This window comes from Salvelinus namaycush, chromosome 32 (assembly GCF_016432855.1).
Source record: "Salvelinus namaycush isolate Seneca chromosome 32, SaNama_1.0, whole genome shotgun sequence".
Taxonomy (NCBI): Eukaryota; Metazoa; Chordata; class Actinopteri; order Salmoniformes; family Salmonidae; genus Salvelinus; species Salvelinus namaycush.
Window position 1 is genome coordinate 36,006,049 of NC_052338.1, and position 15,000 is coordinate 36,021,048.

Genomic DNA, 15,000 nt, shown 5'->3' on the forward strand with positions numbered 1-15,000 from the left:
TCATTCGACTGGCCAAATGCAAATAGCTCATTATCACCCTGTACCCTCTGAGAGAGGAAGGAGAGGCCGGGGAGAGTGGATTCTCAATGAAATGTTTAGAGCTCAAACACTTGTGGCAGATTGTGTTTATTTTATTTATGAAATGTACCAGTTTATTTAGAATATTCGTTTCAGTTTGGCCTATTTAGGAGACTATTTCTCAAGATGAAGCTATATTAATATTAATTATATTAAAGCTATACAGAGCTGAGTGACTCACTCATTCCTGGCTTTGGATCAAAATAAATAAGTAAATAAGTAGTATAATTCATTTCTGATTGTCTTTTATTAATAAAGAAATGTTTTGACCAAGTTAATCTGCTCATGTTGTCTGTGCTCAATCATTTGTGACATTGAGGAATGTCTGTCTGTCTGTCTGTAAATATGATAAATGGTGACAGACCTCACAGACAGACAGACAGACAGACAGACAGACAGACAGACAGACAGACAGACAGACAGACAGACAGACAGACAGACAGACAGACAGACAGACAGACAGACAGACAGACAGACAGACAGACAGACAGACAGACAGACAGACAGACAGACAGACAGACAGACAGACAGACAAAATGTTACATTACATTACCCAGCGTTTGAAATAACAATACCAGGAAGTGGACCAAAGTCCAGGAACTCTGGAGCTTTCAAACAGAGATATGTGGATTTGTCCCAAATGGAACCTGGTCTAAAGTAGTGCACTACATAGGGAATAGGGTGCCATAGGGCTCTGGTCTAAAGTAGTGCACTATGTAGGAAGTAGGGTTCCAAAGGAACCTGGTCTAAAGTAGTGCACTATATAGGGAATAGGGTGCCATAGGGCTCTGGTCTAAAGTAGTGCACTATGTAGGAAGTAGGGTTCCATAGGGCTCTGGTCTAAAGTAGTGCACTATGTAGGAAGTAGGGTTCCATAGGGCTCTGGTCTAAAGTAGTGCACTATATAGGGAATAGGGTTCCATAGGGCTCTGGTCTAAAGTAGTGAACTATACAGGGAATAGGGTGCCATAGGGCTCTGGTCTAAAGTAGTGCACTATATAGGGAATAGGGTTCCATTTGGAATGCATTCTGTGTTCTTCTTCCTCCTGTGAGGTTGTTCAGAGGCCCACACTGCAGTCGATCACAGGGGTGTGTGTGTGTGTGTGTGTGTGTGTGTGTGTGCGTGTGTGTGTGTGTGTGTGTGTGTGCGTGTGTGTGATGATGTGTGTGTGTGTGTGTGTGTGTGTGTGTGTGTGTGTGTGTGTGTGTGTGTGTGTGTGTGTGTGTGTGTGTGTGTGTGTGTGTGTGTGTGTGTGTGATGATGTGTGTGTGTATGTGTTTTTGTTGTTTGTTCGTGTGTGTGTGCGTGTGTGTGTGTCTGTGTGTGTGTGTGTGTGTGTGTGTGTGTGTGTGTGTGTGTGTGTGTGTGTGTGTGTGCGTGTGTGTCTGTGTGTGTGTGTGTGTGTGTGTGTGTGTGTGTGTGTGTGTGTGTGTGTGTGTGTGTGTGTGTGTGCGTGTGTGTGTGTGTGTGTGAGAGAGAGAGACAGATGCTGTGTAAATGGATAGGAGTGAACTACTCTCTCTGTTCCTGAGTGTTGAGACTGAGGACAAAGGATAACAACACGTCTCAGAGTATGAAGTGTCCATAGAAGTTGATCTCAAGTCAGATTTGTATTTTACCCTTTGAACGGTTCACATTAGATTATGGAGGTGTTACGCTGATCCTAGATCTGTGCCTAAGGTCAATTTATATCCAGGAGTGAAGGATACATTGTGTGTTGTAGCACTCACCATAGTCTTTGGGCACGACCACCGAGTACAGGCATGTCCGAGCACTGCTGTAGTTGCCTGGGTAACCGGGAGACAAGACCACACCCTCCAGCCCAGAATACTGCCCTCCACACAGAGCTAGAAGGATGGAGAGAGAGAAAGAGACAGAGGGGGAGAGAGCGAAAGAGACAGAGGGAGAGAGAGGGGGGGGGAGAGAGAGAGATAGAGAGAGAGGGAGAGAAAGAGAGTGAGAGAGAGAGATAGAGAGAGAGAGAGAGGGGGAGAGAGAGAGAGAGAGAAACAGACAGAGAGAGTGACAGAGAGAGGGAATGGAAAGAGAAGTGATAGAGATATTCAATTTCTCTGTTTTTCTTCCACCATCGTTGTTAAATTACTTTTCTTGTCTGTTGCCGACTGGGCTTCTTGGCGGCTGTGTGTCCCTGGTGTGTGCTGGAGTGAAATTGCGATGTTTTCTAAGTGTCTCTCGGGGTTAGCCTGGAGAGATGAGGCTTGAACCCTCTCTCTCTCATGCTAGATAGACATTGTCATACCAAGGGATCTATTTTAATAAACCTAACATAAATCTAAGTGCTTTATAGGTTCAGGGGTGTGTCAGAAATATTTCAGCTATTTTCACAACCAGAATTATGGGCGCAGTAGCTAGTAGCTTCACTTTTATTTAACCAGGTAGGCTAGTTGAGAACACGTTCTCATTTACAACTGTGACCTGGCCAAGATAAAGCAAAGCAGTTCGACACATACAACAACACAGAGTTACACATGGAGTAAAACAAACATACAGTCAATAATACAGTAGAAAAATAAGAAAACTAAAAGTCTATATACAGTGAGTACAAATGAGGTAAGATAAGGGAGTTAAGGCAATAAATAGGCCATGGTGGCGAAGTAATTACAACATAGCAATTAAACACTGGAATGGTAGATGTGCAGAAGATAAATGTGCAAGTAGAGATACTGGGGTGCAAAGGAGCAGGATAAATAAATACATACAGTATGGGGGTGAGGTAAGTAGATAGATGGGCTGTTTACAGATGAGCTATGTACAGGTGCAGTGATCTGTGAGGGTAGGTAACGACACATCCACCACGCTGATCCTCAACAAGGGGTCCCCTCGGGTGCGTGCTCAGTCCCCTCCTGTACTCCCTGTTCACTCATGACTGCATGGCCAGGCCCGACTCCAACACCATTATTAAGTTTTCCGATGACGCAACAGTGGTAGGCCTGATCACTGACAACGACGAGACAGCCTATAGGGAGGAGGTCAGAGACCTGGCCGTGTGGTGCCAGGACAACAACCTCTCCCTCAACGTGATCAAGACAAAGGAGATGATTTGGGACTACAGAAAAAAGAGGACCGAGCACGCCCCCATTCTCATCGACAGGGCTGCAGAGCTTCGAGTTCCTTGGTGTCCACATCACCAACAAACTAACATTGTCCAAGCACACCAAGACAGTCGTGAAAACGGCACGACAAACCTATTCCCCCTCAGCAGACTGAAAAGATTTGGCACGGGTCCTCAGATCCACAAAAGGTTTTACAGCTGCACCATCGAGAGCATCTTGACTGGTTGCATCACTGCCTGATATGGCAACTGCTCGGCCTCTGACCACAAGGCACTTCAGAGGGTAGTGCGAACGGCCCAGTACATCACTGGGGTCAAGATTCCTGCCATCCAGGACCTCTTTACCAGGCAGTGTTAAAGGAAGACCCTAAAAATTGTCAAAGACTCCAGCCACCCTATAGACTGTTCTCTCTACTACCACACGGCAAGCGGTACCGGAGCTCTAAGTCTAGGTCCAAAAGGAGCTTTCTACCCCCATAAGGACTCCTGAATCAAATGGCTACACAGACTAGCCACTTTAATAACTCTACCTTCATGTACATATTACCTCGACTAACCGGTTCTCCCTGCACATTGACTCTGTACCGGTACTCCCCTGTATATAGCCTCCACATTGACTCTGTACCTGTACCCCCTGTATATAGCCTCCACATTGACTCTGTACCGGTACCCCCTGTATATAGCCTCCACATTGACTCTGTACCTGTACCCCCTGTATATAGCCTCCACATTGACTCTGTATCGGTACCCCCTGTATATAGCCTCCACATTGACTCTGTACCGGTACCCCCCTGTATATAGTCTCCACATTGACTCTGTACCTGTACCCCCTGTATATAGCCTCCACATTGACTCTGTACCGGTACCCCCTGTATATAGCCTCCACATTGACTCTGTACCTGTACCCCCTGTATATAGCCTCCACATTGACTCTGTACCTGTACCCCCTGTATATAGCCTCCACATTGACTCTGTACCGGTACCCCCTGTATATAGCCTCCACATTGACTCTGTACCGGTACCCCCCTGTATATAGTCTCCACATTGACTCTGTACCGTAACACCCTGTATATAGCCTCCACATTGACTCTGTACCGGTACCCCCTGTTTATAGTCTCACTATTGTTATTTTACTGCTGCTCTTTAATTACTTGTTACTTTTATTTCTTATTTCTTATCTGTATTTTTTTTAACTGCATTGTTGGTTAGGGGCTCGTAAATTAGCATTTCACTGTAAGGTTGTATTTGTACCTGTTGTATTTGGCGCGTGTATTTGGCGCGTGTGATTAATACAATTTGATTTGACTTTTTTCCACCACTGATGACGAGACAGCCTACAGGGAGGAGGTGAGGGCCCTGGATGAGTAGAGACAGGAAAATAACTTCTCTCTCAACGTCAACAAAACAAAGGAGCTGATGGTGGACTTCATGACACAGCAGAGAGGAGCACCTACAGCAGCCGATGTCACAAAAAGATCATCAAGGACATCAGTCATCAGCCACGGCCTGTTCACCTCGTCATCATCCACAAGGTCAGTACAGGTGCATCAAAGCTGGGACCGAGAGACTGAAAAACAGATTCTCTCTCAAGGCCATCAGACTGTTAAATAGCCATCACTATCTGGCCAGTCACTGTCACTAGCCGGCTACCAACCGATTAATCAACCCTGCACCTTAGAGGCTGCTGCCCTATGTACATAGACGTGGAATCACTGGTCACTTTAACTTCTTATGGCTGCAGGGGCAGTATTGAGTAGCGTGGATGAAAGGTGCCCAGAGTAAACGGCCTGCTCCTCAGTCCCAGTTACTAATATATGCATATTATTATTAGTATTGGATAGAAAACACTCTAAAGTTTCTAAAACTGTTTGAATGATGTCTGTGAGATTAACAGAACTCATATGGCAGGCAAAAACCTGAGAAGTTCCACTTCCTGTTTGGATTTTTTCTGGGGGTGCCATATTTTCAACCAAGCTCTTATTGAATATAAAGAGAGATATGGATGGGTTTTCACTTGCTACGGCTTCCACTAGATGTCAACAGTCAATAGAACTTAGTCTGATGACGCTAATGTGAAGGGGGGTCGAAGGAGACAGAATTTAGTATGAGGTCCCATGAGGTGACCATGCATTCAACACGCGCGTTCACGTGAGAGGCAGCTCCGTTCCATCTCTCAATTGAAGTTGATTTAATTCTCCGGTTGGAACGTTTTTCAAGATGTATGTTAACAACATTCTAAAGATTGATTCAGTACATCGTTTGACATGTTTCTACCGACTGTAACGGAACGTTTGGACATTTCGTCACGTTATAGTGGTCGCGCTTTGAGACTTTGGTTAGGGTGTTTGGTAAACAATTCGAAAGTAGCTAATTTGACATGAATAATGGACATTAACGAACAAATCAAGCATTTATTGTGGACATGGGATTCCTAGGACTGCATTCTGATGAATTCATCAAAGGTAAGGAAACATTTATCATGTATTTTCTGGTTTCTGTTGAGTCCAACATGGCGGCTAATTATACTAATGTTCTGAACTCCGTCTCAGATTATTGCATGGTTTATTTTTCCGTAAAGTTTTTTTTTAAATCTGACACAGCGGTTGCATTAAGGAGAGGCATATCTATAATTTCATGTGTATAGCTTGTATTATCATCTACATTTATGATGAGTATTTCTGTTGAAACAATGTGGCTATGCAACTAGTGAATCTAACGCCTCAATGTAAACTCAGATTTTTTTATATAAATATGAACTTAATCAAACAAAACATGCATGTATTGTGTAACATGAAGTCCTATGAGTGTCATCTGATGAAATTAATCGAAGGTTAGTGATTAATTTTATCTCTATTCTGGTTTTTGTGAAAGCTATCTTTAGCTGGAAAAAATGGCTGTGGTTATTGTGGTTTTGTGGTGACCTAACATAATCGTTTGTGGTGCTTTCGCTGAAAAGCCTATTTGAAAAGCCAAACGTGGTTAGCTAATAGATTTACATATTGTGTCTTCCCTGTAAAACATTTAAAAAATCGGACATGTTGGCTGGATTCACAAGATGTGTACCTTTCATATGCTGTATTGGACTTGTTAATGTGTGAAAGTTAAATATTTAAAAAATATATATTTTGAATTTCGCGCCCTGCACCTGAGCTGGCTGTTGTCATAAGTGTACCGACGTCGGGCTTGCAGCCATAAGAAGTTAATAATTGACTGCTATTGATATAAAATATCTTTAAGAGAGTGTATTCTGGAGATTAATGCTCTATATAAACTAATGCTTCCATGATGCCCCAGGTTAGTCATAGTTTAATTGTTGCGTGGTTTAATTTAATCACGTAATCAATTAAATGTTAGGTAATCGATTTGATAAAATAGCCATATAATTTAATCATAGTAGAGACACGACACTATCATGGTCTGAGCACACCAAGACGGTGGTGAAGAGGGCTCGACAACAGGGTTTCCCCCTCAGGAGACTGAAAAGATTTGGCACGGGTCCTCAGATCCTCAAAAGGTTAATGACTTGTAAGTAAGTATTTCACTGTGAGGTCTACTACACCTGTTGTATTCAGTATTTCACTGTGAGGTCTACTACACCTGTTGTATTCAGCATTTCACTGTACGGTCTACACCTGTTGTATTCAGCATTTCACTGTGAGGTCTACTACACCTGTTGTATTCAGCATTTCACTGTACGGTTCACTACACCTGTTGTATTCAGCATTTCACTGTGAGGTCTACTACACCTGTTGCATTCAGCATTTCACTGTGAGGTCTACTACACCTGTTGTATTCAACATTTCACTGTGAGGTCTACTACACCTGTTGTATTCAGCGTTTCACTGTGAGGTCTACTACACCTGTTGTATTCAGCATTTCACTGTGAGGTCTACTACACCTGTTGTATTCAACATTTCACTGTGAGGTCTACTACACCTGTTGTATTCAGCATTTCACTGTGAGGTCTACTACACCTGTTGTATTCAGCATTTCACTGTGAGGTCTACTACACCTGTTGTATTCAGCATTTCACTGTAAGGTCTACTACACCTGTTGTATTCAGCATTTCACTGTAAGGTCTACACCTGTTGTATTCAGCATTTCACTGTGAGGTCTACTACACCTGTTGTATTCAGCATTTCACTGTGAGGTCTACTACACCTGTTGTATTCAGCATTTCACTGTGAGGTCTACTACACCTGTTGTATTCAGCATTTCACTGTATGGTCTACTACACCTGTTGTATTCAGCATTTCACTCTGTCATATATACATATATTCATATACCTAGCTCATATATCAAGCACATATATTAAGCATTAATTAGGAGGCCTTAGGGTTCTAGAGCCTGCTTGTGACCATAGGATTAAAAGCTTGCAAAACACACCCCATGACAAGGCACAAGACTGATCTTGCACAACACAAGGTTCCCCATTGACACAATGGTTCTTCAGTGTCTCAAGGATGCTAGAGCGCCAAAACTAAACCGCCTGACTTAAGTAATTGCTCACATCCCTCTAATCAGGAAACCCCCTAGCCCCAGATAGTAACGGCCAGTTACAGTTCCCCTTATCTCATGACTCCTGGACACACACAAATATTTCATCTCGCACGAACACACACACCTCACTCCCATCTCTACTGGTCGGGTGCCAAGAGCAGAGGACTCTGCTGTGCACCAATGGGGCTACTGCTAAGGCCAGAGCAGACCCGCCTCCAACTCTTCAGGACCAGTCAGAAGACCGACACGAAGAGATTCTACCTACATTGTTCCATGTATAAAATCTGCTGTAATCTCTGTTTAGGTTACCCTTTTCAGCTGACTCCTTAAGAGCCATAGGATTAGGTCCGTGTCACGCTAAACTGCCGGACAAGATATCTTTGACTTTAATAAACTGCCTTTTGCTATACTTGATTCCACTCTGTCCAGTGTCCATGATTTGGTCTCACTCTCCAGTAAATGAAACACCAACAACTGTCAGGTCTACTACACCTGTTGTATTCAGCATTTCACTGTAAGGTCTACTACACCTGTTGTATTCAGCATTTCTCTGTACGGTCTACACCTGTTGTATTCAGCATTTCACTCTAAGGTCTACACCTGTTGTATTCAGCATTTCACTGTAAGGTCTACACCTGTTGTATTCAGCATTTCACTGTGAGGTCTACTACACCTGTTGTATTCAGCATTTCACTGTGAGGTCTACACCTGTTGTATTCAGCATTTCACTGTGAGGTCTACTACACCTGTTGTATTCAGCATTTCACTGTAAGGTCTACTACACCTGTTGTATTCAGGATTTCACTGTGAGGTCTACTACACCTGTTGTATTCAGCATTTCACTGTAAGGTCTACTACACCTGTTGTATTCAACATTTCACTGTGAGGTCTACTACACCTGTTGTATTCAGCATTTCACTGTGAGGTCTACTACACCTGTTGTATTCAGCATTTCACTGTGAGGTCTACTACACCTGTTGTATTCAGGATTTCACTGTGAGGTCTACTACACCTGTTGTATTCAGCATTTCACTGTACGGTCTACACCTGTTGTATTCAGCATTTCACTGTAAGGTCTACTACACCTGTTGTATTCAGCATTTCACTGTAAGGTCTACACCTGTTGTATTCAGCATTTCACTGTAAGGTCTACACCTGTTGTATTCAGCATTTCACTGTAAGGTCTACACCTGTTGTATTCAGCATTTCACTGTAAGGTCTACACCTGTTGTATTCAGCATTTCACTGTAAGGTCTACACCTGTTGTATTCAGCATTTCACTGTAAGGTCTACACCTGTTGTATTCAGCATTTCACTGTAAGGTCTACTACACCTGTTGTATTCAGCATTTCACTGTAAGGTCTACACCTGTTGTATTCAGCATTTCACTGTGAGGTCTACACCTGTTGTATTCAGCATTTCACTGTAAGGTCTACTACACCTGTTGTATTCAGCATTTCACTGTAAGGTCTACACACCTGTTGTATTCGGCCCATGTGACAAATAACATTTGATTTGATTTACTGTTATGTATTGTTAGATATTACTGCACTGTTAGAGATAAGAACACAAACTTTTCACTACACCCAAAATAACAACTTCTAAATATGTGTATGTGATCAATACACTTTTATTTTATCTGAAATGTACATGTTAGGTTGAAGCAGAAAGGCAGGTATCACGCCTCAAATGTACATGTTAGGTTGAAGCAGAAAGGCAGGTATCACGCCTCAGATGTACATGTTAGGTTGAAGCAGAAAGGCAGGTATCACGCCTCAAATGTACATGTTAGGTTGAAGCAGAAAGGCAGGTATCACGCCTCAAATGTACATGTTAGGTTGAAGCAGAAAGGCAGGTATCACGCCTCAGATGTACATGTTAGGTTGAAGCAGAAAGGCAGGTATCACGCCTCAGATGTACATGTTAGGTTGAAGCAGAAAGGCAGGTATCACGCCTCAGATGTACATGTTAGGTTAAAAGTTGAAATAGTCAACAGGGGATTCCCTGATTCGTCTTTACTAGAGATACTGGAAGCCCTGTGGATAGGATTATACATGTTGGCACACAACCCTGAGGTTTACCCAGTGGCAACCCGTCATTCAGGGCAGGCGGGGCAGACCCATCTGTTAAGCAAAAAAAAATAATCATCATCCTTGATTGAATAAAGCTGTATACAAACATGGTCTCCTTCTTGAGTTAATGCATCTCCAAAATGCACAGAGCTCAGGCATGGGTAATCTTCTCTAGTTGCATCGTGATTGGCTCAACGCTCTGTTACTACTGTGGATATTACGTAATGCAGAATCTACAGGGGGAGATATTCAACCCCTCCTTTAGGTGCTGCCATAGATTTACATTAGAAGAGTGTCCATCCAAGAAGGCTCAAGGTCATTGGCCACAGATGATTTGACGTTATATCTACCCCCGTAGCTTTGATTGGACTGATCATGTCAACATCCTACTTTCATCATCTTAGCTAGCAGTCATCATCATGAATCAAGTTGACAATCTACTGGTAAAATACTTTTCAATCCTTGTCACACGAAGAGAAATTATAGATGAAACGTATCGATGCTCATCGGCCATTGAACATTACACCACATGTCGGGATATTCGCAAATTCAACATTGAGTGGTGTGGAAGGAATATTCGGTGTAGGTCCAACTCTGGTTTTAAACGTAGGTAAAACATCTGTCTGAAAAGGTATATTTTCCTTAAAAGGATTAACATTGACACTCAACACCATGGGCCAGAAAGGTTAAATTCATTGTCCATGCTGTCAATCCAGCATGACTTCTGCCGTGTTCAAGACAACTGGAAACTCAGAACTGGGAAATCTCTGACTTCAGTGAGGTCATGACAACTGGAAACTCAGAACTGGGAAATCTCTGACTTCAGTAAGGTCAAGACAACTGGAAACTCAGAACTGGGAAATCTCTGACTTCAGTAAGGTCATGACAACTGGAAACTCAGAACTGGGAAATCTCTGACTTCAGTAAGGTCATGACAACTGGAAACTCAGAACTGGGAAATCTCTGACTTCAGTAAGGTCAAGACAACTGGAAACTCAGAACTGGGAAATCTCTGACTTCAGTAAGGTCAAGACAACTGGAAACTCAGAACTGGGAAATCTCTGACTTCAGTAAGGTCAAGACAACTGGAAACTCAGAAAAAATTACTTTCTCTGACTGGGCAAATTAAGTTTTGAACAGTCATCCAACTCGGGATTCCAAGTCTGGAACTCAGACCTCTTTCTAGAGAGACTCAGACCTCTTTCTCTTTCTATCTCTTTATATCTTTCTAGAGCTTCCAACTTCCCAATGGAAGATCACTGACATCATGATTTGAACTCGTTTTTGTCCGAGTTCCCAGGTGTCTTGAAAGTAAATCCAGAGAATGACAAACATGGATGATATAAGACCGCCGCGCCAACTTCCTGTTCAAGTGAGCACATCACAACTACGTTGAGCCCAAACATGTATCATTTACTGCTGCATAAATGATGTAATATGCCAGGGAGAGATGTATACTGTAGCTAAGAAAGTAATACTAAGTGTATGTTGTGTAATAAGCTGTTAGTAGCCCATGTGTCTCAGCCTTATAATGTGGTCTCTTTCCCCCTCAGAACTTAGCCTATTGTTCTGACTTGGTGGTGCACATGTAGCCTATAACCTGTTTCAGAGAAATGTCATCATCAAATATTGTAGGAACTTTCATTGTCTGCTTTATTTATCCTACGGTTCTGACTTGGTGTACAGGGAGAACACTGTAAGAACGGCCCATGTTCTGAATTATGTCGCTGTACATTTCAAAAGTGCTGAACAAATAATTATATTGACTAGGTCCGTCCTAGCTCGCTCATTAATGTCTTAATCGAAATTACAGCTCGCCTCTTATACGGTGATCGTTCACTTACGCCATAGTAACAATCTCAATTGTTATATTTTTTTATATACAGTATGCTAACAATGACATTTGATCTGACAATGACATTTGATTTGACAATGACATTTGATTTGACAATGACATTTGATCTGACAATGACATTTGATCTGACAATGACATTTGATTTGACAATGACATTTGATTTGACAACGACATTTGATCTGACAACGACATTTGATCTGACAATGACATTTGATTTGACAATGACATTTGATTTGACAATGACATTTGATATGACAATGACATTTGATATGACAATGACATTTGATCTGACAATGACATTTGATTTGACAATGACATTTGATTTGACAATGACATTTGATCTGACAATGACATTTGATCTGACAATGACATTGGATTTGACAATGACATTTGATTTGACAACGCCATTTGATATGACAACGACATTTGATTTGACAACGACATTTGATTTGACAATGAGATTTGATTTGACAATGAGATTTGATATGACAACGACATTTGATATGACAACGACATTTGATTTGACAACGACATTTGATCTGACAATGACATTTGATTTGACAATGACATTTGATCTGACAATGACATTTGATCTGACAATGACATTTGATCTGACAATGACATTGGATTTGACAATGACATTTGATTTGACAACGCCATTTGATATGACAACGACATTTGATTTGACAACGACATTTGATTTGACAATGAGATTTGATTTGACAATGACATTTGATATGACAACGACATTTGATATGACAACGACATTTGATCTGACAATGACATTTGATTTGACAATGACATTTGATTTGACAATGACATTTGATCTGACAATGACATTTGATCTGACAATGACATTTGATTTGACAATGACATTTGATATGACAATGACATTTGATATGACAATGACATTTGATCTGACAATGACATTTGATTTGACAATGACATTTGATATGACAATGACATTTGATTTGACAATGACATTTGATTCGACAACGACATTTGATTTGACAATGACATTTGATTTGACAACGACATTTGATTTGACAACGACATTTGATTTGACAATGACATTTGATTTGACAATGACATTTGATCTGACAATGACATTTGATTTGACAATGACATTTGATTTGACAATGACATTTGATCTGACAATGACATTTGATTTGACAATGAGATTTGATTTGACAATGACATTTGATTTGACAATGACAATTGATTTGACAATGACATTTGATTTGACAATGACATTTGATTTGACAATGACAATTGATTTGACAATGACATTTGATTTGACAATGACATTTGATTTGACAATGACATTTGATCTGACAATGACATTTGATTTGACAATGACATGTGATCTGCCCACGTTGTCTGTGCGTCGGTATATTCCCTATAGACCACATAGGCCTAATAAAATATTTGAAATGGTCGACTATCCCGGTCGGTCTATGTCACGGAGAGAACAGGTGTTCTTAATGTTTCGTCCAATCAGTGTACACACACACACACACACACACACACACACACACACACACACACACACACACACACACACACACACACACACAAATACACACACACACACACTCAAGTACACAACGCTCTATGCAGATTTGCAGAGATTTTTACTTTCATTTTTTTTTTTTTTATAATTTTTACTTATAAAGTGAGTCAATAAGAACAATTGTTTACAAAAGGATGTTGGTATGTTACCTTGAGAGTGTTTTCTAACTCAATCATTGATTTCTCCATTTTGTTTTGTATTTATCTTCTCGGTACGTTACCTATGCAGATGGGTTTTTGTTTGTTCCAGGAGGGCTTGCTGTCTGACCCCATGACGCAGGTCAGAGTGGCTTCTCCCTCCAGAGTATATCCACTATCACAGTAGTAGGTGGTGGTTGAACCCAGCTTCAGATGAGCTCCAACCCTGGTACCGTTCCTCACCACCCCTGGCTCAAAGCATGACTCTCTAGGGTTCTCTGAGAGAGAGAGAGAGAGAGAGAGAGAGAGAGAGAGAGAGAGAGAGAGAGAGACAGCGAGAGAGAGAGAGAGACAGAGAGAGAGAGAGAGACAGAGAGACAGAGAGAGAGACAGACAGACAGAGAGAGAGACAGAGAGAGAGACAGAGAGAGAGACAGAGAGAGACACAGAGACAGAGACAGAGACACAGAGACACAGAGACACAGAGAGAGAGACACAGAGAGAGAGAGAGAGAGAGAGAGAGAGAGAGAGAGAGAGAGAGAGAGAGAGAGAGGATTTGTTAATCAGACTAGATTTTAATATAAAATTAGAATCCAAGGGATAGCTGCATTGAGAGAAAGAGTGAGAGAGTTAGTTTGTCAAACTGGACCGAATAAGACAAGAAACACAAGCTCAAAGTATGACTCTCTGTGGATGGAGAAAGACAGGGTTACTTTAGTCAGACTTCAGAATCAGGCTGAAGACCCCCCAAAATACGAATAAAATAACAGAAAAGAAACGTACAAAAGATTGACTCAAACAAGCAACTAGCCAACAAATCAGACAGGAACTATGTAGGGTTATATATCAACTAGCCAACACATCAGACAGGAAATATGTAGGGTTATTCTCTCTCTCTCTCTCTCTCTCTCTCTCTCTCTCTCTCTCTCTCTCTCTCTCTCTCTCTCTCTCTCCCCCTCTCTTTCCGTCTCTCCCCTCCCTTACTCCACCTTCTCCCTCCCTCTCTCTGTCCCCCTACCATCTCCACCTCTCTCTCCCTTTCCCCCTAACTCCCCTCCCATCTCCACCTCTCACTCCCTTTCCCCCCTACCTCCCCCTCCCATCTCCACCTTCTCCCTTCCTCTCTCCCGATAACTCCCCTCCCATCTCCCTCTCTCCCACTAACTCCCCTCTCATCTCCCCCTCTCCCTCCCTCTCTCCCCCTAACTCCCCTCCCATCTCCACCTCTCCCTCCCTCTCTCCCCCTAACTCCCCTCTCATCTCCACCTCTCCCTCCCTCTCTCCCCCTACCTCCCCTCCCATCTCCACCTCTCCCTCCCTCTCTCCCCCTAACTCCCCTCTCATCTCCACCTCTCCCTCCCTCTCTCCCCCTACCTCCCCTCCCATCTCCATCTCTCCCTCCCTCTCTCCCACTAACTACCCGCTCATCTCCACCTCTCCCTCCCTCTCTCCCCCTAACTCCCCTCTCATCTCCACCTCTCCCTCCCTCTCTCCCCCTACCTCCCCTCGCATCTCCCTCTCTCCCCCTAACTGCCCTCTCATCTCCACCTCTCCCTCCCTCTCTCCCCCTACCTCCCCTCTCATCTCCACCTCTCCCTCCCTCTCTCCCCCTACCTCCCCTCCCATCTCCCTCTCTCCCACTAACTCCCCTCTCATCTCCACCTCTCCCTCCCTCTCTCCCCCTACCTCCCCTCTCATCTCCACCTCTCCC

The 15,000-nt window shown here is 42.6% G+C and overlaps 1 protein-coding gene across 1 annotated transcript in view; it reads right to left on the bottom strand.

The window, feature by feature from the left end:
• The window catches only part of LOC120027115 (CUB and sushi domain-containing protein 2-like), a 176,662-nt gene that overhangs the window by 60,602 nt on the left and 101,060 nt on the right, over positions 1-15,000 (bottom strand). The window contains exons 14-15 of the mRNA XM_038971953.1: positions 13,373-13,567; positions 1,810-1,926 (exon numbers count right to left, since the gene is read on the bottom strand). Coding sequence (XP_038827881.1) covers positions 1,810-1,926; positions 13,373-13,567 — 312 coding nt within the window. The remainder of the gene's footprint in view (positions 1-1,809; positions 1,927-13,372; positions 13,568-15,000) is intronic.